The sequence below is a fragment of the Podarcis cretensis genome, assembly GCF_951804945.1.
Source record: "Podarcis cretensis genome assembly, chromosome: 17".
NCBI lineage: Eukaryota > Metazoa > Chordata > Lepidosauria > Squamata > Lacertidae > Podarcis > Podarcis cretensis.
The window spans coordinates 32506909-32528270 of NC_137187.1; the positions used below are offsets into that span (position 1 = coordinate 32506909).

At 49.9% G+C, this 21362-nt stretch overlaps 1 protein-coding gene across 3 annotated transcripts in view; it reads right to left on the minus strand.

Annotated features, from left to right (window-relative positions):
* PNPLA6 (patatin like domain 6, lysophospholipase) overlaps positions 1–21362 on the minus strand; it is an 89287-nt gene that overhangs the window by 5014 nt on the left and 62911 nt on the right. For 2 of the 3 annotated variants that reach the window (XM_079959143.1, XM_079959144.1), the window contains exons 30-36: positions 17571–17687; positions 16274–16390; positions 11241–11389; positions 9274–9426; positions 2505–2621; positions 937–1033; positions 250–365 (exon numbers count right to left, since the gene is read on the minus strand). In XM_079959143.1, the coding sequence (XP_079815269.1) occupies positions 250–365; positions 937–1033; positions 2505–2621; positions 9274–9426; positions 11241–11389; positions 16274–16390; positions 17571–17687 (866 nt within the window). The remainder of the gene's footprint in view (positions 1–249; positions 366–936; positions 1034–2504; positions 2622–9273; positions 9427–11240; positions 11390–16273; positions 16391–17570; positions 17688–21362) is intronic. The other variant, XM_079959145.1, reaches the window with a different exon arrangement.

Sequence of the window (21362 nt, forward strand, 5' to 3'; positions counted from 1 at the left end):
TGCTCTGCACCAGCAGGACAGTTTTGCTGGTGAAGATGCCCCAAGCAAGAAATGAGCAGTTGGGCAGCCTTGGATGCCCCTGACCCAGGAAAAGGAAGGCTATGTCCCCCTCTAGCATTCAAGGCTAGAATTTAGCTTCCCTGCACAGGCTGGCCTTTACAGTCTGAGGAAACCTATTTCGTTTATCTATAGCTACAGATGAACATTTTCATAGTACTTTCACATACTCAGAGTACTTTGGCAACTTACTGTTTCAAAGACAGCATTCGGCTCTGCTGGGGCAAAGAGCAGCTCCTGCCCTTCTTCTTCTCGCACGGTGTCCATTCCTTCGTCCTCGTACTCAGTCAAGTAGTCTGACTCTTCCCCTGGTTTGCAGGCACACAGAAGAAGCTTCATTGCTGTGGTTTTGGTTGCTGTACAAAAAGCAGTACCCTTCCCACAGCCCAACCTCCCACTGCTGCCACCGCAGCTCCTAATCCCCTAGTGTGGGATTTTTGTAAATTTCCAGGTGTGCTCACACATCCTATTTGTGTGTGTGTGTGCGCGCTTGCGTGCACGAAAGAGCGAGATAAAACAAACACCAGCAAACCTTGCTAAGTCTTGCCACTGGTTACTTGATGTATAATAATAATAATAATAATAATAATAATAATAATAATAATATTATTTATTTATTTATAGCCCGCCCATCCACTTTGGGCGGATTCCAACAAAATATTAAAATACAGTAATGCATCCAACATTAAAAGCTTCCCTAAACAGGGCTGCCTTCAGATGTTTTCTAAAAGATATACTTGCTAACTTGATGTACATGGGAACTGTGGTGCCAGGCATGCCACATTCTGCTCACAAATATCTCCAGCTGGAAGCATCCCGAGTCCATTGCTAAAAGCGGGACCTGAACTAAGTTGAACCTGCTAAGCGATAAGTACTCACCATCGGCATAGCTGTCTGACAGGTAGCTCTTGGCTGGCTCGATACGGGACACAATCTCAGCCAGGTCTGTGAATCCTGCGCTGGGACACATCAGTACCTGAGGAAAGGAAAGGAAGTTGCCAGAACAGCTGAGACTGTCTTCGCACAACACAGAGGTGGAGGAGAAGTTGTGTGTGCCAGTACAGCCGTACCTTGGAAGTGGAACGGAATCCGTTCCAGAAGTCCGTTCGACTTCCAAAAATTTGGAAACCAAAGCACGGTTTCCGATTGGTTGCAGGAAGCTCCTGCAGCCAATTGGAAGCCACGGAAGTCCCGTCAGATGTTTGGCTTCCAAAATTAGTTCGCAAACCGCAAGTCACTTCCGGGGGTGCGGTATTCGGGAGACAAAACATTCGAGAACTAAGCTGTTTGACTTCCAAAGTACAACTGTAATTAGCAGGTACAACATCAGAGTGGTTGGTGTTCTGCCTGCAAAACGTCCCCTAGTTTGAAAGCAAATCATTCCAGTAGGGAATATTTGTTTATTTACATATTTGGATTTATTTTCTGCCCTGTCACAAAAGGTCCTACATACGTCCAATATTTTGAGTGACACTTTCTTATTTTGCATAAAGCGGGGCCTGGAGCTAAGAACTGAAGTCTATAGGAAGAGCCTGTCAGATCAGGCCGACAGCCTATCGAGTCCAGCATGCTATACTCACAGTAGCTTGTGGGAAACCCACAGGCAGGGCTTGAGTACAAGAATACACTGATATTCAGAAGCATTTATTGCCTCCAACTGTGGAGAGCAGACCATAGCCACCCTGGCAAGTAGCCACTGACAGCCCTCTCCTCCACGAATCGGCCTAATCCTCTTTTAAAGCCATCTATGTTGGGGGCCATTAGTGACTCCTGTGGGAATCATTTCCATAGTTTAACTAAATGCTGCATGAAGAAGTCCTTTCTTTTCTCCGTCCTGGATCTTCCAACGTTTGGCTTCATTTGACGTCCACGAGTTTGAGCATTAATTATGAGAGAAATTTTTCTCTATCCGCCTTCTCCGCACAGTGGTACCTCTGGATGCGAATGGGATCCATTCCGGAGCCCTGCCCTCACCCAGAAGCGAATGTAACCCACGTTCGCGTGGGTTGCGATTCACTGCTTCCGTGCATGCGTGTGACGTCATTTTGACTGTCTGCGCATGCATGAGTGCACACACAGCACACAACCCAAAAATACTTATCCTGAAGCTACTTCAACCCAAGGTATGACTGTACTGTGTATCATTTTACAAACTTATATTGTGTAATCGCTGACTCGTCTTTTCCCTAAACTGAAAAATCCCAAACGCTGCAACCTTCCTTCATGGGGCTTCTGTTCCAGCTGCTCTGGGCGGCTCCCAACAGAATATTAAAAACATGATAAAACATCAAACATTAAAAACTTCTCGGCTGCCCTTTCCTGAATTTTCCAGCTCTTCCGCACCCTTTTTGAGTCGAGGCAACCAGAACTGGGCCCAGCAAAAAGGGCCCCAGGTGAGGGCTGTTTTGGCTCCTTCCCAATCCCCAATCCCCCATGCCCACACTTACATCCATGCGTTTACTCTCATAGAAGTCTGCCGAATGCCGATCCTTCACCATTTTTTCGATGATGTCGCCACGGCACCAGCCGTCAAACACCACCTTCCCATGCTGGTACCCTACGTCCTATGGGAGAAGGGCAGAGGAAAGTCAATTCAGAGTTTCCTGGGTTTATAGGGAAGTTTCAAGAGGGTTCCTTCTGGGGGTTTTGCAGCAGACCCCAAGACCTTTTGACTGGAGATTACAGTTGCCATAGAAATGACACATCACACAGAATTTGAAACAAACGTGTGGGTGGGGTGGGGGTCCCTTGTCATATAAAACAGTGAAGAAACTTTAAAGAGCATCCAAGGACTCGGAGGTTATTGGCCCAGAGGTGGAAAGAAGATAAAGTCCCAAATACTGTAGAGAAGAATGGAAGATTAAATCGATGGATTATGCCGAAATGGCTTAAATAACCGGAAGAATCAGAAACCAGGAAGACCAAAATTTTAATAAAGAATGGGGAAAATTTATAACTTAACTTAGATTTTTAAATAAAGAATGGGGGAAATTTATAATTTATCTTAAAAACCATTGTAAACTGTGGTGGGATAATGAGCTGCTTGTGCGTTGAAACTCGATCCCTCAGAGCTCACTCAGTGTAGTGAAACCCTGCCTTGAGAGGAGCCCTTGAGCATGGCTCCCTCAGTCGCTGGTAGAATCTGACAGTGGGCGTTTGCGGAAGCGTTTCCAACATAAAAGCTGTTTCACAGACATGCGCCTCCTGGATTCCCTCCGTGACAGTTTCCGGCGGGGGGTGGGAGTCCTTAAGGGCTGTTCCGATACCTCCTCGCTGTTCCCACTGGAAGTATCCCAGAGCCTCCCCTCCGACTCCCTTTCCTTTGGACTCCCGCACTCCCCCTACTGGTTCCCTCTTCTGCTGAAGAAAAGGCTCTCCTATTCTCCTGAAGCCTTCTCACCACCTGTCCTTCCGATGGCAGTTCCCTGACATCCACCTCCCCCCCAGGGCCCCCTTCACCCCCTCCCGCCTCTTCTCTTACTGGCGGCGAGGACGGAAATCCCTGGAAGGAACTCCCCTCATCCTCCGAGGATTCAAACACTTCTAACCACGGCCTACCGCCTCTTTCCCCCTCTTCCTCTCCTTCGTCGGAATCTGTTTCCACCTCCACTCCCGACTCTGGGAACCCTTCAAATTCCCCTTCCTCATCTGTGGTCCCGAAGTGTTCCCTCCTAAACCTTGCCACCGGTTGTGGTTTACTTGGGAAACGCCGATGAAACGTTTCTATTAAAATCTCGTCTTTGACTTCCTCTGCCGGTACCCATGCGTTTTCTGACTCTTCCTCCCCCTCCCATTCTACCAAGTATTCCACCTGATTCCCCTTCCACCTGGAATCAATGATCCCTGCCACATCCATGTTGCGTTCTCTCTCTTCTATGACGGGTGTCCGGGTGACCTCCCTCTCATGTTCCCCCCACTCACACCCCTCTCTGTATGGCGACAGTAATGACCTGTGAAACACTGGGTGCAATTTCATGTGACTGGGCAATCGGAGTTTGAATGCTACTGGGTTGACCTGCTGTATGACCTCAAAGGGTCCCAACCGTTTGGGTCTCAATTTCTTACACCCTCCCTTGAACGGCAGTCCTTGGGTGGATAGCCACACCCGGTTACCCACCCTTATGGTTTCGCCTTCCCTCCTATTTCTGTCAGCTTGCTTCTTATATTCTTCTTTGGCTTTCTCTAAGTTGAGTTGGAGCTGACGGTGGATCGCTTCCATCTCTTCAACAAAATTTTCAGCTGCAGGTACACTCCACCTTCCCCCGCCCTCTCCTGGAAACGCCCGAGGATGACACCCATAATTGGCTAGAAAGGGACTCATCCCTGTGGACACGTTCTCCGCGTTGTTGTAGGCAAATTCTGCCAGAGGTAACCAGTCCACCCAATCCGTTTCTCTGTCCTTTACATAACACCTCAGATATTGTTGCAAAACCCCGTTTGCCCTTTCTGCTTGCCCATTTGTTTCTGGGTGTCTGGCGGTGGAAAAACTTACCTCCACATGCAACATGCTCATTAGTTTCCTCCAGAACCTAGAAGTAAATTGTTTTCCTCTGTCGCTCAAAACCCTCAAGGGGGCGCCATGCAACCTAAAAATGTGCTCCACAAACAACCTTGCGGTTTCTTCCGCTGTCACTGCATGTGAACAAGCTATAAAGTGGCACATCTTAGTTAGTAGATCTACCACCACCATGACCGCGGTTTTCCCTTTGGATCTCGGTAGATCGGTCATGAAGTCTATGGATACCACCTCCCATGGCCTTTCTGGGGTGGGTAAGGGTTCTAATAACCCCGCTGGCGCCAACCTCTCTCCCTTTGCTCTTTGGCACCTGTCGCATCCCCTGACATACTCCCGCACGTCCTCCCGCACCTTGGGCCACCAAAACTCCCTGGTAACCAACCACATGGTTTTGTGCTGCCCGAAGTGCCCCGCCGTGGGACTGTCATGCAACTGCTTAAGCACCCGCCCTCTTAGTTCCCCACCTGGTATGTAGAGCGCCCCTTTGTAATATAGTTTTCCGTTCTTTTCCTCAAACCCCCCTGCGTTCTCACCTGTCTCCCTGAGTTCCCTAAGTTTCTCTTGGGCATATTCATCGTTTTCAATACCCTCTACCAGTTCTCTTTGCCCCACCAATGCCGCCCCACAAACCCAGTGGTCCTCTGAGATGATATGTCTTTCTTCCGCCCCTCCTTCCCCCTCCAAGTACTCAGGTTTTCTGGAGAGAGCGTCCGCCCTGACATTCTCAGCCCCTGGCACGTAGCGAATCTCAAAATTGAACTTGGAGAACTCTTGCGCCCATCTTACTTGTCTCTGGTTCAACACTCGGGCTGTTCTCCAGTATTCTAGATTTTTGTGGTCTGTCCGCACTTGAACCTTGTGTTGCGCTCCAATCAACAGGTGTCTCCATCTCTTGAACGCTTCGTGGACAGCGAGTAATTCTCTGTCGTACACTGTATAATTCCTCTCAGACTTGTTCAATTTCCTCGAGAAGAAGGCACACGGCCTCCATTCCGACGTATTCGCTCCTGGCTGCAGAAGCACGGCCCCCACCGCTCTGTCAGACGCGTCGGTTTCCACCCTCATCGGCTGCTGCAGATCCACGTGTAAGAGTTGTTCTTCCGAAGCAAACGCCCTCTTTAAACTTTCGAAAGCTCGCTGCGCTTCTTCCGTCCAGACAAATTTCTTCTTACTGCTGAGACAATCCGTGATGGGGGCTGTTAAATGGGCGAAGTTCTTGATGAACTTCCGATAGAAGTTTCCGAACCCCAAAAACCTCTGCACATCTTTCTTAGTTTTCGGTGGCCTCCATTCCAGCACCGCTTGCACCTTGCTAGGATCCATGGCCAGCCCCTTGTCCGACAACCGGTACCCAAGGAATTCCACCTCCCTGGTGTGAAACTGACACTTCTCCAGTTTCACCCACAGCTGGTTTTCTTGCAGTTTGCTCAGTACTTCTCGCACATCTCGCACATGCTGCTCTTCATCCTCCGAGTACACCAGTACATCGTCCAAGAACGCAGCGCAGTTCTTGTACAGCAATGGCCCTAGTACGTGATTCATGAATGATTGAAATACTGCTGAACCCGCCTGGAGGCCGAAAGGCATAACGCAGTACTCAAATGCCCCCAAGGGGGTGAACATAGTGGTTTTCCACTCATCTCCCTTTCTCATACGTATCAGGTTATACGCCCCCCTCAGGTCCAGCTTGGTAAAAATCTTCCCTTTTCTCACCCGGGTCAGAATGTCATCGATTCTGGGCATAGGGAAGCTCACGGGTTCGGACACTGCGTTTAGGGCCCTGAAATCCACAATTAATCTCGGTTTGTCCGAGTTTTTTTTGTCTACAAAGAACACTGGACTACCCCCCACCGCTCGTGACTCCCTGATGAACCCACGCTTGAGGTTTTTGTCAATAAACTCCCTTAGCTCCTGCATCTCTCTGTCAGACATTGCATACACCTTGCCCACTGGCAATTGCGCTCCTGGAAGTAAGTTGATTTGGCAGTCAAAGGGTCTGTGCGGGGGTAGTTTATCTGCTTCCCTTTCGCTGAAGACGTCGGCAAAATCTGCATATTGTCGTGGTACCCTACCTTGTTCCATTGCTTCTATCTTTGCTAACGTGGCCTGAGTGCCTACTTGGCCCCCTTTTTCTGTGCAGTGTCCCATACAATGTGCTGACCCAAAGGAAACCACTCTCTGGTGCCATCCCACAAGCGGATCATGCAGCGCTAGCCAGCTCATCCCCAAAATGATGGGCGCTCCTCCCAACGTGGCTATATTAAACGCTATCCGTTCTGTGTGTCTTGCCACCCTCATTGTCATGGGGACAGTCTGCTGGTCTACTTCTCCCCCCAACAGCGCCCTCCCATCAATCGTGGTCACCTGCAGGGGATTTTTTAAAGGAATGGTTTGTATCTGATGGGCGGCTGCAAACTCCTTACTCATAAAGTTGCAGGAGCTGCCTGAGTCTAGTAACGCCTTCACTTTTAGTGGGTGTCCGTTTGCCAGCTCCAGCAATACCTCTATTACAAGAGCTGGTCTTGGGGGTTCTGGCGTGGGCACATTTACTGTTCCTTGGCCTGGCTGCTGTGCCCCGTCGGTGGCAGCCAGGCGTTGGCTTTTACTTGCTCCTTAGCTCCTTCTCCCTCCTCCCCAACAGCTCCCGCCATTCCTTGCCATTCCTTTCTTTGCGGACATACTCTGGCAAAATGACCTGGCTGTTGGCAGAGAAAACATTTCTTGGCGCCTTTTCCCTCCTTCTTCCGCCCTTCACTGGGGTTTGAAATTGCGCGCGCGCGCGCGCGCTGTTCCGATTTCCATCGGCTCTGCTGGCAGAGAAGGCTGCTCTGGCATCTCTGGAATGCGGAAATCCCTCCAACGCTCCCCTTTCCCTTCCCGCTTCTCCAAGGCTCTGGCCTCCTGGCGTGAGCCTATGGCCAGCGCTGATTTGGTCAGAAGGTCCATAGACTCCGCCCTGGGCCCCCGGGAAAGTTCGTCTTTCACTGCCGAAGATAGTCCTTCTTCGAACAGCATTTGTATCGGTTCCGCTGACAAATCCCATCCTAATTTATGGATCAACATGGTGAACTCAGTCCAGTACTCACGGACAGATCGGTTCCCTTGTTTACACGCCATTAACTGCCTGCGCGCCACTCCCTGCTCAATCTCGCTGGAAAACATCAGATCCATGGCGCGAAAAAACTTCCTTGTGTCCCTTAGGGCTTCATTATTGGCTGCCATTAGTGGTCTCACCCAATCTCTGGCCGGGCCTTCGAGATGCCCAATCACAAAAGCAACCCTCGAATCCTCATCAGGAAAATCATCAAACTGCAGATTGAGGGCATATTGCATCTCAGTCCTGAAGGCTTGATAATTCCTGGGATCACCCCCAAACTTCTGCACCAGTCCTGGCACTTTCCTCGAGAGCTGGGCGGCTTTCCCCTTTTCTGCATCATGAGCCCTCCTCTCCTCCAACCTCGCCGTTTGCAGAGCTAACTGTACCTCCAACATCCTGTACCTTTCTTCCAGGCTAGGACCGGCTGCAGCTGCTCCCCCATCTCCGGCTCCGGCTGGGTTGCTCATGATGCCTCTCTTTGCACAAGCTGCTTTCAGGGACTGTCAGATTGCTGTGGTGGGATAATGAGCTGCTTGTGCGTTGAAACTCGATCCCTCAGAGCTCACTCAGTGTAGTGAAACCCTGCCTTGAGAGGAGCCCTTGAGCATGGCTCCCTCAGTCGCTGGTAGAATCTGACAGTGGGCGTTTGCGGAAGCGTTTCCAACATAAAAGCTGTTTCACAGACATGCGCCTCCTGGATTCCCTCCGTGACAGTTTCCGGCGGGGGGTGGGAGTCCTTAAGGGCTGTTCCGATACCTCCTCGCTGTTCCCACTGGAAGTATCCCAGAGCCTCCCCTCCGACTCCCTTTCCTTTGGAGCTCCCGCACTCCCCCTACTGGTTCCCTCTTCTGCTGAAGAAAAGGCTCTCCTATTCTCCTGAAGCCTTCTCACCACCTGTCCTTCCGATGGCAGTTCCCTGACATAAACACTTAAATATGTTAGCAGGATTGGAACAACACTTGTAGTTTAATGGTGAATTTTGGATATAATGGAGATATAAAGGATGTGGAGTATTATAAAAGATGCAGGAGGAAATGACTAGCAATAGGACCCACAAAGGGGAGGAGGGAAGTCCAGGAGATTCCGAGGAATCTTGTTTGGTGTATGTTGGCTATGTGATTGTAAGACTGTAGTTCGAAAAACCAAATAAATAAATGAAAGGACTCCAAAAGAGTTTCAAGGAGATGAGCACAATTTCCGGGGCTGGCGATTAATTTGCACCCCACCCGGCAACTGGAGATGCTGCCAATCTTTTGTCAGCGGCCAGGAGGCCTGACATCTCTTTCTTTCAAGAATTTGAGCACTGTGAAAACACAGCTTACAACAGGCTTAGATTGAACACTGGGAATGCCTTCCAAGGCTCAACTGCTCTCCTAAGGAGGTATGCGTGGTCTGGAGAGGTTTAGCCTTCCGAAAAGGAAGAACAGATTTCTCGCCAGGAACACTGTAACTATCCCTCTCTCCTGATCAGAGAGTTGGCCCCTTCCAGCTCTGTGGGTCAGCAGGACGAGGCTGTCCTCCTGCCCTTGGCAGCCATTATGACTGGACGACCCTCCTGATATCTAAGGATGTTTACAGGCCCAGCTGGGGTCCCAGGACTCACGTAGATTTCATCAAACTTGCCGAAGTCCATGGTTTTGAAGCGATCGATGGGAGGGCGGATGTACTCACAGTACGAACTGCTCTTCACCACCTCCAGCTGCCTCACGCAAGAGACATAGGCCAGGCGAGACTGGATTTCAGCCATGTCGGGCACCTGGAAGGAAAGGGCAAAGGCACTCTGTGGCCACAAAGAGACAAGGTGCCTGTGTGTGTGTGTGTTTTCCCTCTGGCCATTTCCCAATTCCCTGTCCCCCCCCAAACCTTGTGTAGTGCAAGGAATAATAATAATAATAGTAACAACAATAATAATTTATTTATACCCCACCCATCTGGCTGGGTTTCCCCAGCCACTCTGGGCACAGAATATTAAAAACACAATAAACACCAAACATTAAAAACTTCCCTAAACAGGGCTGCCTTCAGATGTTTCCTAAGTCAGGTAGTTGTTTATTTATTTGACATCTGATGGGAGGGTTTTCCACAGGGCGGGCACCACTACCGAGAAGGCCCTCTGCCTGGTTCCCTGTAACTTCACTTCTCAAAGTGAGGGAACCACCAGAAGGCCATCAGCGCTGGACCTTAGTGTCTGGGCTGAACGATGGGGATATCCTTCAGGTATACTGGGCCGAGGCCGTTTAGGGTTTTAAAGGTCAGCACCAACACTTTGATTTGTGCTTGGAAATGTACTGGGAGCCAATGTAGGTCTTTTAGGACTGGTGTTATGTGGTCTTGAAGGAATGGGTTTCCCAAAACCCAAAAACTGACTGTGCAGGCAGTTTTAAACTGCACCAAAATCCCTATTTTTCCTTAGCTAAAATGCATAAACTCGAGCCATTGAGCAAATCCATAACAAGAATAAAGCTCTCTCCCTTATCAGTCCGTGGCGGCAATGAGTGACCTTGCCAAGTTCCAGTACAGCAGGGATGATGCGTGTGTGCCTTATCTTATGTGCTGACCACAAAGATGCGCAGACCCACGTCTGGGAATAATGCCAGAGTGTGTTCTCAGAAATGGTGACCTCTGCCTCCAAGATAAGAGTAGGAACAGGAATATCCTTTTATGGTCAGGAGTGCAGGAAGGAAATCCTTTTTATGGTTAAGAGTGTCGGAGCAGGAACATCTGTGATGTCAACCTGCGTGTACAAGCTGACGTGGCTGGGGAAGCGAGAGAGGTGCCTGGTGGATATATATACTGCATGAAACTTGTCATTTCTTTGGACTTGCTGTGGACTTGATCACGCAAGTGCCTTCTGCTATCCGGAGAGCAGAATAAACTCTTTCTTTGAACCAACTCGGTGTCATTCGACTTCCTTCCTCCTGTCCCGGAGCAACGCAGACCCAATCGGTGGCCGCTCCCAGTCACCAGTCTAGCTGCCACATTCTGTCACACCGTGACGGAAACCAGAGCGCACGGAAACACTGTTTACTTTCCTGTCACAGCGGTACCTATTTACCTACTTGCACTGGTGTGCTTTCGAACTGCTACGTTGGCAGGAGCTGGGACAGAGCAACGGGAGCTCACCCGTGGTGGGGATTTGAACCGCCAACCTTCTGATCCACAGGCCCAAGAGGCTCAGTGGTTTAGACCACAGCGCCACCCGCGTCCCTAATCATCTAGTTCTATATCGCCACATATAAAAGCAGTAATGTGAGTTATTAATGTTTCGCTATTTACATTGGCATTCCTGTGCAAAAAAGTCACTGGATTCCTCACAAAGAAAAGATCTACGCATTTAGAGGACCACCCCTCCAACAATATTTGAAAAGGTCCTAAAATGCATTATTAGAGTTATTATCTTGGAAGCGATGCTAAGGGGGAGGACTTCTTCTTGATTTGTGCTTTCTAGACAACAAACAAGAGATTCAACAACTTTTGAAAGCCTAGAAAGAAGAATGTTGTGACAGATTGGTAACTAATGAGCCCCACCCAGACAGGAATCTTCACCAGGAAGTTGTGGGGTAGCCTTACCTTGACCTTTTCAGCCCAGGGGTTGAGGCGCTTCCAAAGCAGCCACCAACCAGACAGGCAGTCTCCGTAGTTGCACAGGTCTGTTTCATCCTGACTACCCACATCGATGGCAATCACCGTCTTGGCTCCCATGTTGCGGGCAATGTCAGCTGCATCAAGAGGAGAGAGAGAGAGAGATGCCTCAGGGAGATGGAAGCAACCTGGATTTCGGAAGGGATGGGCCACAGGAGATGCCTAAGAGCATCACAACAATATCAGAGAGCTGTGGTGGGAGAGGGCAGAGCGTTGCCGGTACCCTGAGTTGCAGAAGGGGAATCTCTCTCATCTCAAACCTCTCTGTGAGTGGATGGAAGAGTCGCTGGAGTCACCTGCCAAATCTCTTTTTTGCCACACAGCTATTAAAGATGCCGAAAATTTGGGCCAGTAGCTAAGCAGCCTCACAAGACAGCTCCATCTCTTTTCTCCATTGGTTTTTGGAGAAGGGAAAAGCGAGCCAGAAAACAAGGCCAACGTCTCCCTCGGCTTCGCTTAGCAAGACAGCTTGAGCTTACCGGCCTGCCTGAATTGGAGGGACGGCAGCATAGCTTGCAGAGGGGCAGTTAAGGTAGCCGAGCCAAGCCCCTCACCCAGACTCCCTTCCTATAAGCTCTAGGAAATGAAAGAACCTGAAATTTAACATCCAGGGATGCTAAATCATTAATCAGGTTTGCAAAATGGTTTTCAACCATTTCTTTTAAAAAGTCCTGATTCGGATTCAACATCTTGCTCACATGTGGTTTGAAGAAAAGTCTAAACTGGCAATCCACTGAGTTTAATGTCTAGTATAGAATTGGATTCAGCATTCTGAACTTTCTTTAAAATGTTTCTAGCCCATATGGTGTTGAATACATTTAGAAAAACAACCACATGGGCAGTGAATGGTGACATCTCTGAAGGTGCTGAGTGGCTAAGGACAGGGAAATGTTTTAGAGGGGGAGATTCTTTGCAACTCCTGTGTAATCATCAGAAGCAGAATATATTGAAATAATGCATAATCTGTTCTGGTATCAGAACATGGCTTTTTATTGCTCGGCCATCACAAGAGCTCTGGTTGCAGCTGAGCACCAGTCAATCAGGCCAATCAGGTGCTGCAAGCACAGAAAACTAAGGCTGCAAGGACAGAAGCATCGGACAAAACCAAGGCAGCTTGGGGGAAGAATCCGCACTGAGATGACCTCGTTCGGGAGGTTGCAATTTCGTTATCACAAATCTGGAGGGGGGCTGAGAATGGGGGAACAGAGCAGGGGGAAGATCAGACAAAGGCTACACAGATAAAAGAAGACCCAGAACACATCAACAGCCCTTCCTGAGATACGAAAGGAAGAAAATACAAGTGTGCGTCAGCTCCACTGATCAGAGGAAGAAAAACCACGAGTCTGAATTTTACAAAGGCTGGGAAAGGATAAGTGTTAAGAGAGAGTTCAGCAATAGACCAGAAGCAGAAACACACATGTCCAGCAACATGCAGTAGCCTACGGGAAACGACTTTTGAAGGGGCTGCCTTGCGGTCCAGCCGTTGCTCCAGAGTGGGCATTACTGCACAAGATCTTGAGAACAAAAGGATGCCCACATTTTCCTTCTACCGTGTTACATACCTGCCTCTTGCAGTGCAGGCATTGGGCGAAATAGGAAGTAACCCATCATAAGTCCACCTGCAGTGCAAACCTGGGAGGAAATCTGGGAATTATAGTTTGGTGAATGCTCAGAGCCAAACTAAGTGCAGTGCGGAAGAGTCACCAACTGATCTTCTAGCGTCGTCTTCCTTTTGCTAAAAGTAGTCACGCTTTCAGACAGGGCTGATAAGAACTGAGACTGAGGTGGAAAGGTTCTTTTAACCCTTTCCCAACTGAAAATCCTGCCCACCTGGGCTCCCATCAGTGACAAAGGGGAAAACATAAAGGCATATATATATATATATATATATATATATATATATATATATATATATATAAAGGTAAAGGTACCCCTGCCCGTACGGGCCAGTCTTGACAGACTCTGGGGTTGTGTGCCCATCTCACTTAAGAGGCCGGGGGCCAGCGCTGTCCGGAGACACTTCCGGGTCACGTGGCCAGCGTGACATCGCTGCTCTGGCGAGCCAGAGCCGCACACGGAAACGCCGTTTACCTTCCCGCTGGTAAGCGGTCCCTATTTATCTACTTGCACCCGGAGGTGCTTTCGAACTGCTAGGTTGGCAGGCGCTGGGACCGAGCAGCGGGAGCGCACCCCGCCGCAGGGATTCGAACCGCCGACCTTTCGATCGGCAAGCCCTAGGCGCTGAGGCTTTAACCCACAGCGCCACCTGCGTCCCATATATATATATATATATATATATATATATATATATATATATAATCTTGTGCCCTATGTTTTTTGCTCTGTGATCAACAACAGTTCCAGAGTGATTGGGGAGAATTTGCATCAGAAAATTGGAACAGGGGAACGAGGGACCATAATCAGGCAGCCTCTTTGTTCTGAACTGTGTGACAGCTTTTGAGGAAGACTCATGTTTTGTTCTGGGTTTTATTCCTCCACTATTATAGCCAAGGATTGTGATTGGTTTTTTTTTTTTAAAGCAATGGGCAATGCCTAGCAATTCATTATAGGGCCCTCCTGGTTGAGGTGTCCCAAATCTGAGATGTGCAAAGGCTCCAAAGGGATTTTTCTGTGGCATGGCTATTAGTTCCTAAGAGACATCCAACGCTTTTTAAAAAGAAATCCTGATTGGCGTAGGGGCATCATTTTCCTGGAACACCGAATGGGACTTGAACAGGAGATGCTCATAGGTGGATGGTGTACAAAAATGTTAGTCCTAATTAGCTGCAGAGATAAAATGAAAACATTGTATTGGAAATGTAAAATGAACAATCTGGCACAAGGCTTTCTTGGTTGTGGTGCCCCAGATTTAGAATGTGCTCCCCTGGGAGACTCTGCTGGTGCCAATGCTGTTCTGCTTGGAGTTTTTTTGTGTGTGAGTGAAACCCCCTTGTATTTTCTCAGCCCTTTCAGACCTTTTGGTTGTATGATGGCTGGAAGTTTCTCCTGTCGCTGATGTGACATGATTTTTTAAACAAAAACAAACAGTTGTTGTTCATTCAGAGAAGCAAACCACCTGAAGCAGTGGGACAAGATGAGAAAAGAGGAAACTGAGAGCTAAAAGCTATCTTCAAATATCTCAAGGGCTGTCCCGTTGAAGATGGAGAAAGCTGGTAGGACTCGAGCCAATGGCTTCAGTGACGGCTCCGACCTGGTGCTCTGTCCCATGGGACTAGGGCCCTGCAGGACTTGATCTCCTTCCGCAGGGCCTGTAAGACAGAGCTATTCTGCCTGGCCTTCAATTTGAATTAGCCTGATCCTCTATTCCATTTTCCCTTTCCTTTTCTATGAAGAAACCCTTTCTGGGATCCCACATTTAAATTCTTCCCTGGTCTCCTTACTGGCACTAATAGGACCAACTTGGCCAGTTAGCCCTGGTGATCATTTGATGTCTACTGACTGGGCACCCCCCCCAAAAAAAAAATCACCCCTGAATTTTATTGATATTGATGCTGCATTTTATGTTGTATTTTATGCTGTTTCTAAGTCTCATTTTAGTCAATGTTTTATATTTGCTGTTAGCCGCCCTGAGCCCGGTTTTTAAACCAGGCAGGGCGGGGTATAAATAAAAAATTATTATTATTATTATTACAGTGGTACCTCGGGTTAAGAACTTAATTCGTTCTGGAGGTCCGTTCTTAACCTGAAACTGTTCTTAACCTGAGGTACCACTTTAGCTAATGGGGCCTCCTGCTGCCGCCACGCGATTTCTGTTCTCATCCTGAAGCAAAGTTCTTAACCCGAGGTACTATTTCTGGGTTAGCGGAGTCTGTAACCTGAAGCATCTGTAACCCGAGGTACCACAGTATTATTATTATTATTATTATTATTATTATTATTATTATTATTATTATTAAAGTCGCAATAAAGGAGATTCTGACTAAACTTCAGGAAGAAGTTTCTGAGGGTAAGAGCTGCTTGACAATGGAACACTCTTCCTCCGGAGAGAGGTTTTTAAGCAGACGTTGGCTGGCCATCTGTCAAGGATGCTTTAGCAGAGATTCCTGCACTACAGGGGCTTGGATTGGATGATGCTTGAGGTCCCTCCTAACTCAACAATTCCTCTCCTCTCTCTCTCTGAATGAATAGAAATGAGCATGTGGGCCTTAGTCCACAGGGGCTCAAACTGGAAATCCCCCACAGGTTTCTCCCCTCACTGACACTGAGGAGCGACGGGGCAGGCAGGAGACCTGCGGGAGATGAAGTCACCAGCAGGCATGAACTGTGACCATACGATGCCTTCCTCTTCTTATGACTGCGCTATAAAAAGGGCCTCCTGGATGACCAGCTCAGTCCAGCCTCCTGCTCTCAAAATGGCCACAGGGGCCTGTTAGAAATCTGCAAGCAGGATTCAAGCGTGAGAGAACTCTGCTCGTGATTCCAAGCAAATGGAATTCAGATGTACGGCTGCCTCTGGCCACAGAGGCACGGCATACCCATTATTCTGTGAACCTCCCTTTATTCTGTGAATCGCCCTGGGACCCCCCCCCCCCGGGTATAGGGCAGTATTTAATTTCAGTAAGTAAATAAATAAAGGCAAGCAGTCCTGGGCCGCCTCATCCTGCCCTCCCTCAGCTCAGGGGATGTGGAATTCAGCGCTGAATTTTTCTGCATACTCTTCCCAACAGCAGATGCTAGTTTATTAGGGTGAATCCCTTTGTGTGAGCGGAAGCCATCATAAGGCACACACAGAGTTCCCAGGCCATTACGGTTTGTTCACTTCCATAACTTATGGCAAGGCGGGGCTTTAGTCGGTTCCCCAATTCCAGCCCGTGTCCTCCTCGTGAGGGCTGCTAAAGGTGTGTGCCCGCTGCTGAAAATGAGACGTTTCATGGGGTCGGGAGGCAAGGCGGGGTTTCCGCAACCCTGCTCCTTTTCCTCCGTGACCAGCTGATACTTGCCTGGGAGGTTGTTGATGTAGCCGCCGTCCATCAGCAAATTGCCGTCCTTGGGGTCGCAGAGTGGCGGTAGGTACCCGGAAAGGGTCATGCTAGCTCGCACGTACCGCCACAGCGAGCCTAACCAATGTGGGAACAAATGCAATCAGTAGAAGAGAGAGAAACCCAGAGCAGCAACGAGCCCTTCGGAAGAGGGATGGAGAAAGAGGCCCACAGCACGGCTCCCAAGGCCACCTTTCCCCTGGCAGGAGAATTCTGCATGGCTATCTTAGGGCAAACTCCTCCAGCCCCAAACCTACCGTATTTTTCACTCTATAGGATGCACCGGACCATAGGAGGGGGAGAACAGGAAAAAATAATTCTCCCCCTCTCTGCTCAGCGCCCCTTCAGCGAAGCAGCAGGAGAAACAGAGCCCCTTCCATTTCTCCTCCCGCTTCGCTGAAGGGGTGCTGTGCAGAGAGGGAAAACTGTGCAGCGCCTCTCCAGCGAAGCGAAGGCTGGAGAGCAAGAGGGATCGGTGTGCACCAACCCCTCTCACTCTCCAGGCGGCTATCCACAAGCCGTCGGAGTGCAGTGGGAACTCCTGCTGCGCTCCAAAGGCTTGTGGATAGCTGCCTGAAGCCCCTGGAGTGCAGTGGGAGTTCAGGCGGCTTCAGCGAAAGTAACACGAAGCCTCCGGAGCATGGGGGGAACTCTCCCTCTGCGCTTTGGAGGCTGCGCATTGATATCGCTGGAGCCAAGGAGCCTGCATGCGCTCCATAGGACGTACACACATTTCCCCTTCATTTTTTACCGCTATAAAGCGGTACCTATTTATCTACTTGCACTTTTAAGGGTGCTTTCGAACTGCTAGGTGGGCAGGAGCTGGGACCAAAGGATGGGAGCTCACCCCGCCACGGGGATTCGAATCGCCGACCATACGATTGGCAAGTCCTAGGCACTGTGGTTTTACCCACAGCGCCACCCACGTCCCAAAGTGCGTCCTATAGAGCGAAAAATACGGTACCAATTTGCCTCCCCTTCTAAGCCCAGCAGCAGCAGTAGGGAAGAACTGTTCCCTTTCCATCTTGGCCCGCCTTCCCATATTGGGAACTGTCCTCCACGGTGCACCAGCTTCCCTTGCCATGCAGAACCACCAGCCTGGGGAAAGGGTGCCCGTGGGCAGGAGACAGGCTTGTCGTAGCAGACGAAGGGCGGCGGCAGCAGTTCAGAAGGGTGAAAAGCGTGTCCCAAGTCAACTGACTGTCTCCATCCCCACTGCGCCCAGCAGCCAAGGTAGCGAGGCGAACGCAATGCTGACCTGGGACATTGTTAACATAGCAGCCATCCACAAGCAAGTGACTGTCCTTGGGGTCGCAGAGAGGAGGCAAATAGGGGGTGTAAGATGCACTGGCTCGGACGTAGCGCCACACGCTCCCTGCCGGATGGAAGACGGGAGATTCAATCAAAGGGAGAGAGGGGAGGGGAGGGGAAGGGAGAGGGGAAGGAGCACAGGACAGGAAATGACATCATGACAGAAGCTTCAGAAATACAACGTGGACGTGGTGGGGGAGTGAGGGTGGAGAAAAGGATTCTGGGAAGGCTTTCTTCACTGGAGAAGGACCAGGCTGTGCATCCATCAATCCATTTGATGTGAGAGGCCACGAAACAGAGCAGGCTTCTTGCTGAAATCCTGCCCTCTAGGAATGCAGCTGTGCTTCCTATCTCTTGCACAACTCTGCCACCTACCCACTGCTGTGCCGTGTCACTGAATTTGTTTCCTGGCCTCTCCTCCTGTTTAAGCTCCAAGTAGCATCTGAAGGGACACGGGTGGCGCTGTGGTCTAAACCACTGAGCCTAGGGCTTGCCGATCAAAAGGTCGGCGGTCTGAATCCCTGTGACGGGGTGAGCTCTTGTTGCTCGGTCCCTGCTCCTGCCAATCTAGCAGTTCAAAAGCATGTCAAAGTGCAAGTAGATGAATAGGTACTGCTCCAGCGGGAAGGTAAACAGCATTTCTGTGTGCTGCTCTGGTTTCGAACCGCCGACCTTCTGATTGGCAAGTCCTAGGCTCTGTGGTTTGACCCACAGCGCCACCCACGTCCCAACCTCTACGGTACAGCAGGCCAAATTAGGCCTGAGGGCCAGAAGCTCTCCATTGCTGGAGTAAAGGATATGGCAGAGTCTTCAGGGCAGCCATCATGGCCAAGAGATGGCAGAGTTCCAAAACAGGGAGGCTGGTTCTGGATCCCAAATCACTGGGAAACCAGAGAGCCCCTGCCTATGGAGCAGCAACCATAGTTACCTGGATCACAATGAGCGGGATTAGGGCAAAAACAACGAGGAACTTATGTTGCATGGAATGGGGGTTGCAATGAGATTGATTTGTTTCTTGAGGTTAACAGTCAGCCCTAACCAGGGTTCTCTGGGTGACGAACCATCTAAACAGTTCAAGAAAACACAAGGCCACTAAACCAACAACACAACAACCAGAGAGAGGTGGGACATCCCCTTCAGTGGGATGGGGGGGGGGGGTCCAGTAGGAGACTCTCCCAGGGGACTTTGCAAAGAGAAGTGTTGGAGTCCTTTGGCAGCTGACATGATGCAGACAGATTGCCACCACCATTGCTGGCAAGTCTAAGGCAGCAGCAGATAACTTGCCCTGCCTTGGTTGGCTCCCCACTCCCAGACTAGAAAAAAGAGAGCAGGGTGCTACCAGGAGCAGCACTTCATAGGAAACACTGGAATTTTCAGCCCCCCAAAGAAGAGAACATAGCACACTCGAGCTTTCCTTTGCAGGGTTTCCCAAACTTGGGTCTCCTCTCCAGCTATTTTTTTTTTATTACTACAATTCCCATCATCCCTGACCACTGACCCTGCTAGCTAGGGATGATGGGAGTTGTGGTCTAAAAACAGCTGGAGTTTGGGAAACGCTGCTCTATAGCCAATCTCTTGCAGATGGCAGGATCTGCAATGAAGCCCCCTCCTCCACCTTAGTTTGGAAGATCCGACTCCCTAGGTATGAAAAGATATATACAGTGGTACTTTGGGTTAAGAACTTAATTTGTTCTGGAGGTCCGTTCTTAACCTGAAACTGTTCTTAACCTGAAGCACCACTTTAGCTAATGGGGCCTCCCGCTGCCGCCGCGCCATCAGAGCATGATTTCTGTTCTCATCCTGAAGCAAAGTTCTTAACCTGAGGTACTATTTCTGGGTTAGCGGAGACTGTAACCTGAAGCGTCTGTAACCTGAGAACATGCACACACACACACACACACACACACAGCCTGACTACCTGGGGATAGGGAAGAAGGTGTTAGCTGTGTTAGGAAGGACAGAAAAGTGGGCAGAGAATGAAGAAAGCCAGGCAGTTATAGCCTCCCGGTACCCCTGCCCTGCAGACAGGCACGGCTGCTGTGACAATGTCCCAGGTGAGATCTGATGTTTGCAACAGTGGGGCCCGGAGGGGACACGGCAACACCCCCCCCCGCCTCCCTTCTCTGCCCCAGACACGATCCATCCCCCTTCTGGAGCAGGTTACAAAGCTCATTCATTCATTGCAGTTCACGGCGTTAAGACCGCTTGCCCACCCTTCTCTGCCCCGGCAGGACGCAGCTTGCAGGCACCCACTACCTCTCCCCCCTTGGGAAGGCTGGGAGAGGAGAGCTCTAGCCCCTGCTTGCCTTCTGGATCCCCCAAGAGATGGGAATCCGGTGCAAATATGGCAACAGTTAGTGAGTTTAGTGCAGAGCAGAAGGGTTACAAGGAAAAGCAGGCCGCAAGGTTGGGCTGGAGAGTGAGGAGGCCGTGGTGAAACAGATCACAGAGTGCTCTCTCCACTCTGCCAGCGCTGCCATTGGAGATGGAGGAATGGGACCCAATGAATGCCAGGACTCAACAAACCCCTGTCTCCCCGCCCCCCAAAACACCCCTTTTTGCAACCCAAGGGAAGTAGGTTCAACCTTAGTTCTTTTTGGCCTTCTCTAGTTGCCTCCAGAGCAGCGGTTCTCAACCTGTAGGTCCCCAGATGTTGTTGGATTACAACTCCCATCACCCCTGAGCTCTGGCCTTGCTAGCTAGGGGTGATGGGAGTTGTAGTTCAACAACATCTGGGGACTCACAGGTTGAGAAAGACTGCTCTAGAGAAAGGCAGGATGCAAAGGACTCATCTCCGGCCAAGTCTTCTATATTAAGGAAAGGCTAGCCACCCTGAGGGGCCACCCCAGATTTGGGTGGCGACCTAGGTCTTCTCAGCTTCTCCTGGCTTGCCTTTCAGCAAGCTGAAGACCTAACCTCACCAGATTGTGCTGCTAAGAGAGAAAGAAACTTGGGCCTTGCTCTAATGTGGGAGCTCTTTGACCAGAGACAAGTGTGAGGCCATAAAGGCCTGGGCCAAGATCTTTGGAAAGAAGAAACTTCTCTCTAAAGCAGGGAAGTTAACTGGGGGCCTGGGGGCCACATCTGCCTCCTCCAATTTTTTGTGTGGCCCTCTCAAGGACCCTCCTCCCCAAATTATCATTGTTTTATAGATCTATTTCTCTCTCTATCTCATTCACCCCATGGGCCCTTCCTGCCATGGTGTCATGATGTCAAGATGTTTTATTGTGGCTTTGCAAGGTTTCCCTCCTCCCCAAAATGTTGCCCATTAAACGAGGCTTTGCTCTGAAGGGCGCCTTGTCTTGGCTGCGAAAGGGGCGTTGAGTGGCGTTGAGAACTGAAGGGAAGCATCTGCCACAGAAAATTGTGCGTATTCAGGGGCAGGGTGACACAGTCGGCTCTCGCTTGGGCAAGCAACAGGCCCTCACATCTGTACCCCCCAACCTGAGGGGCCTGGGATTTTGCAGGAGACTCTACAGGTACATCAGTAGGACCACCACACCTCTTCCTGTGCCAGGAATTGAGTGTTACGATCCTCAAATGGGGATGCGGGCAAGAACCAAAACTGAGGCCTGGAACAACAACAGCAGTGCAACAGACCTATTTTGAGCAGGAAACCAGGGTTCTCTGGAGACACCCGTTTCCCCTTCAGTCTCATTACCTCCAACACCCCAGGGGCCTCTCTCTAGGGCATTCCCGAAACCACATTTCCTTCCAATTGGGGGGTTCAAGGCCAGAA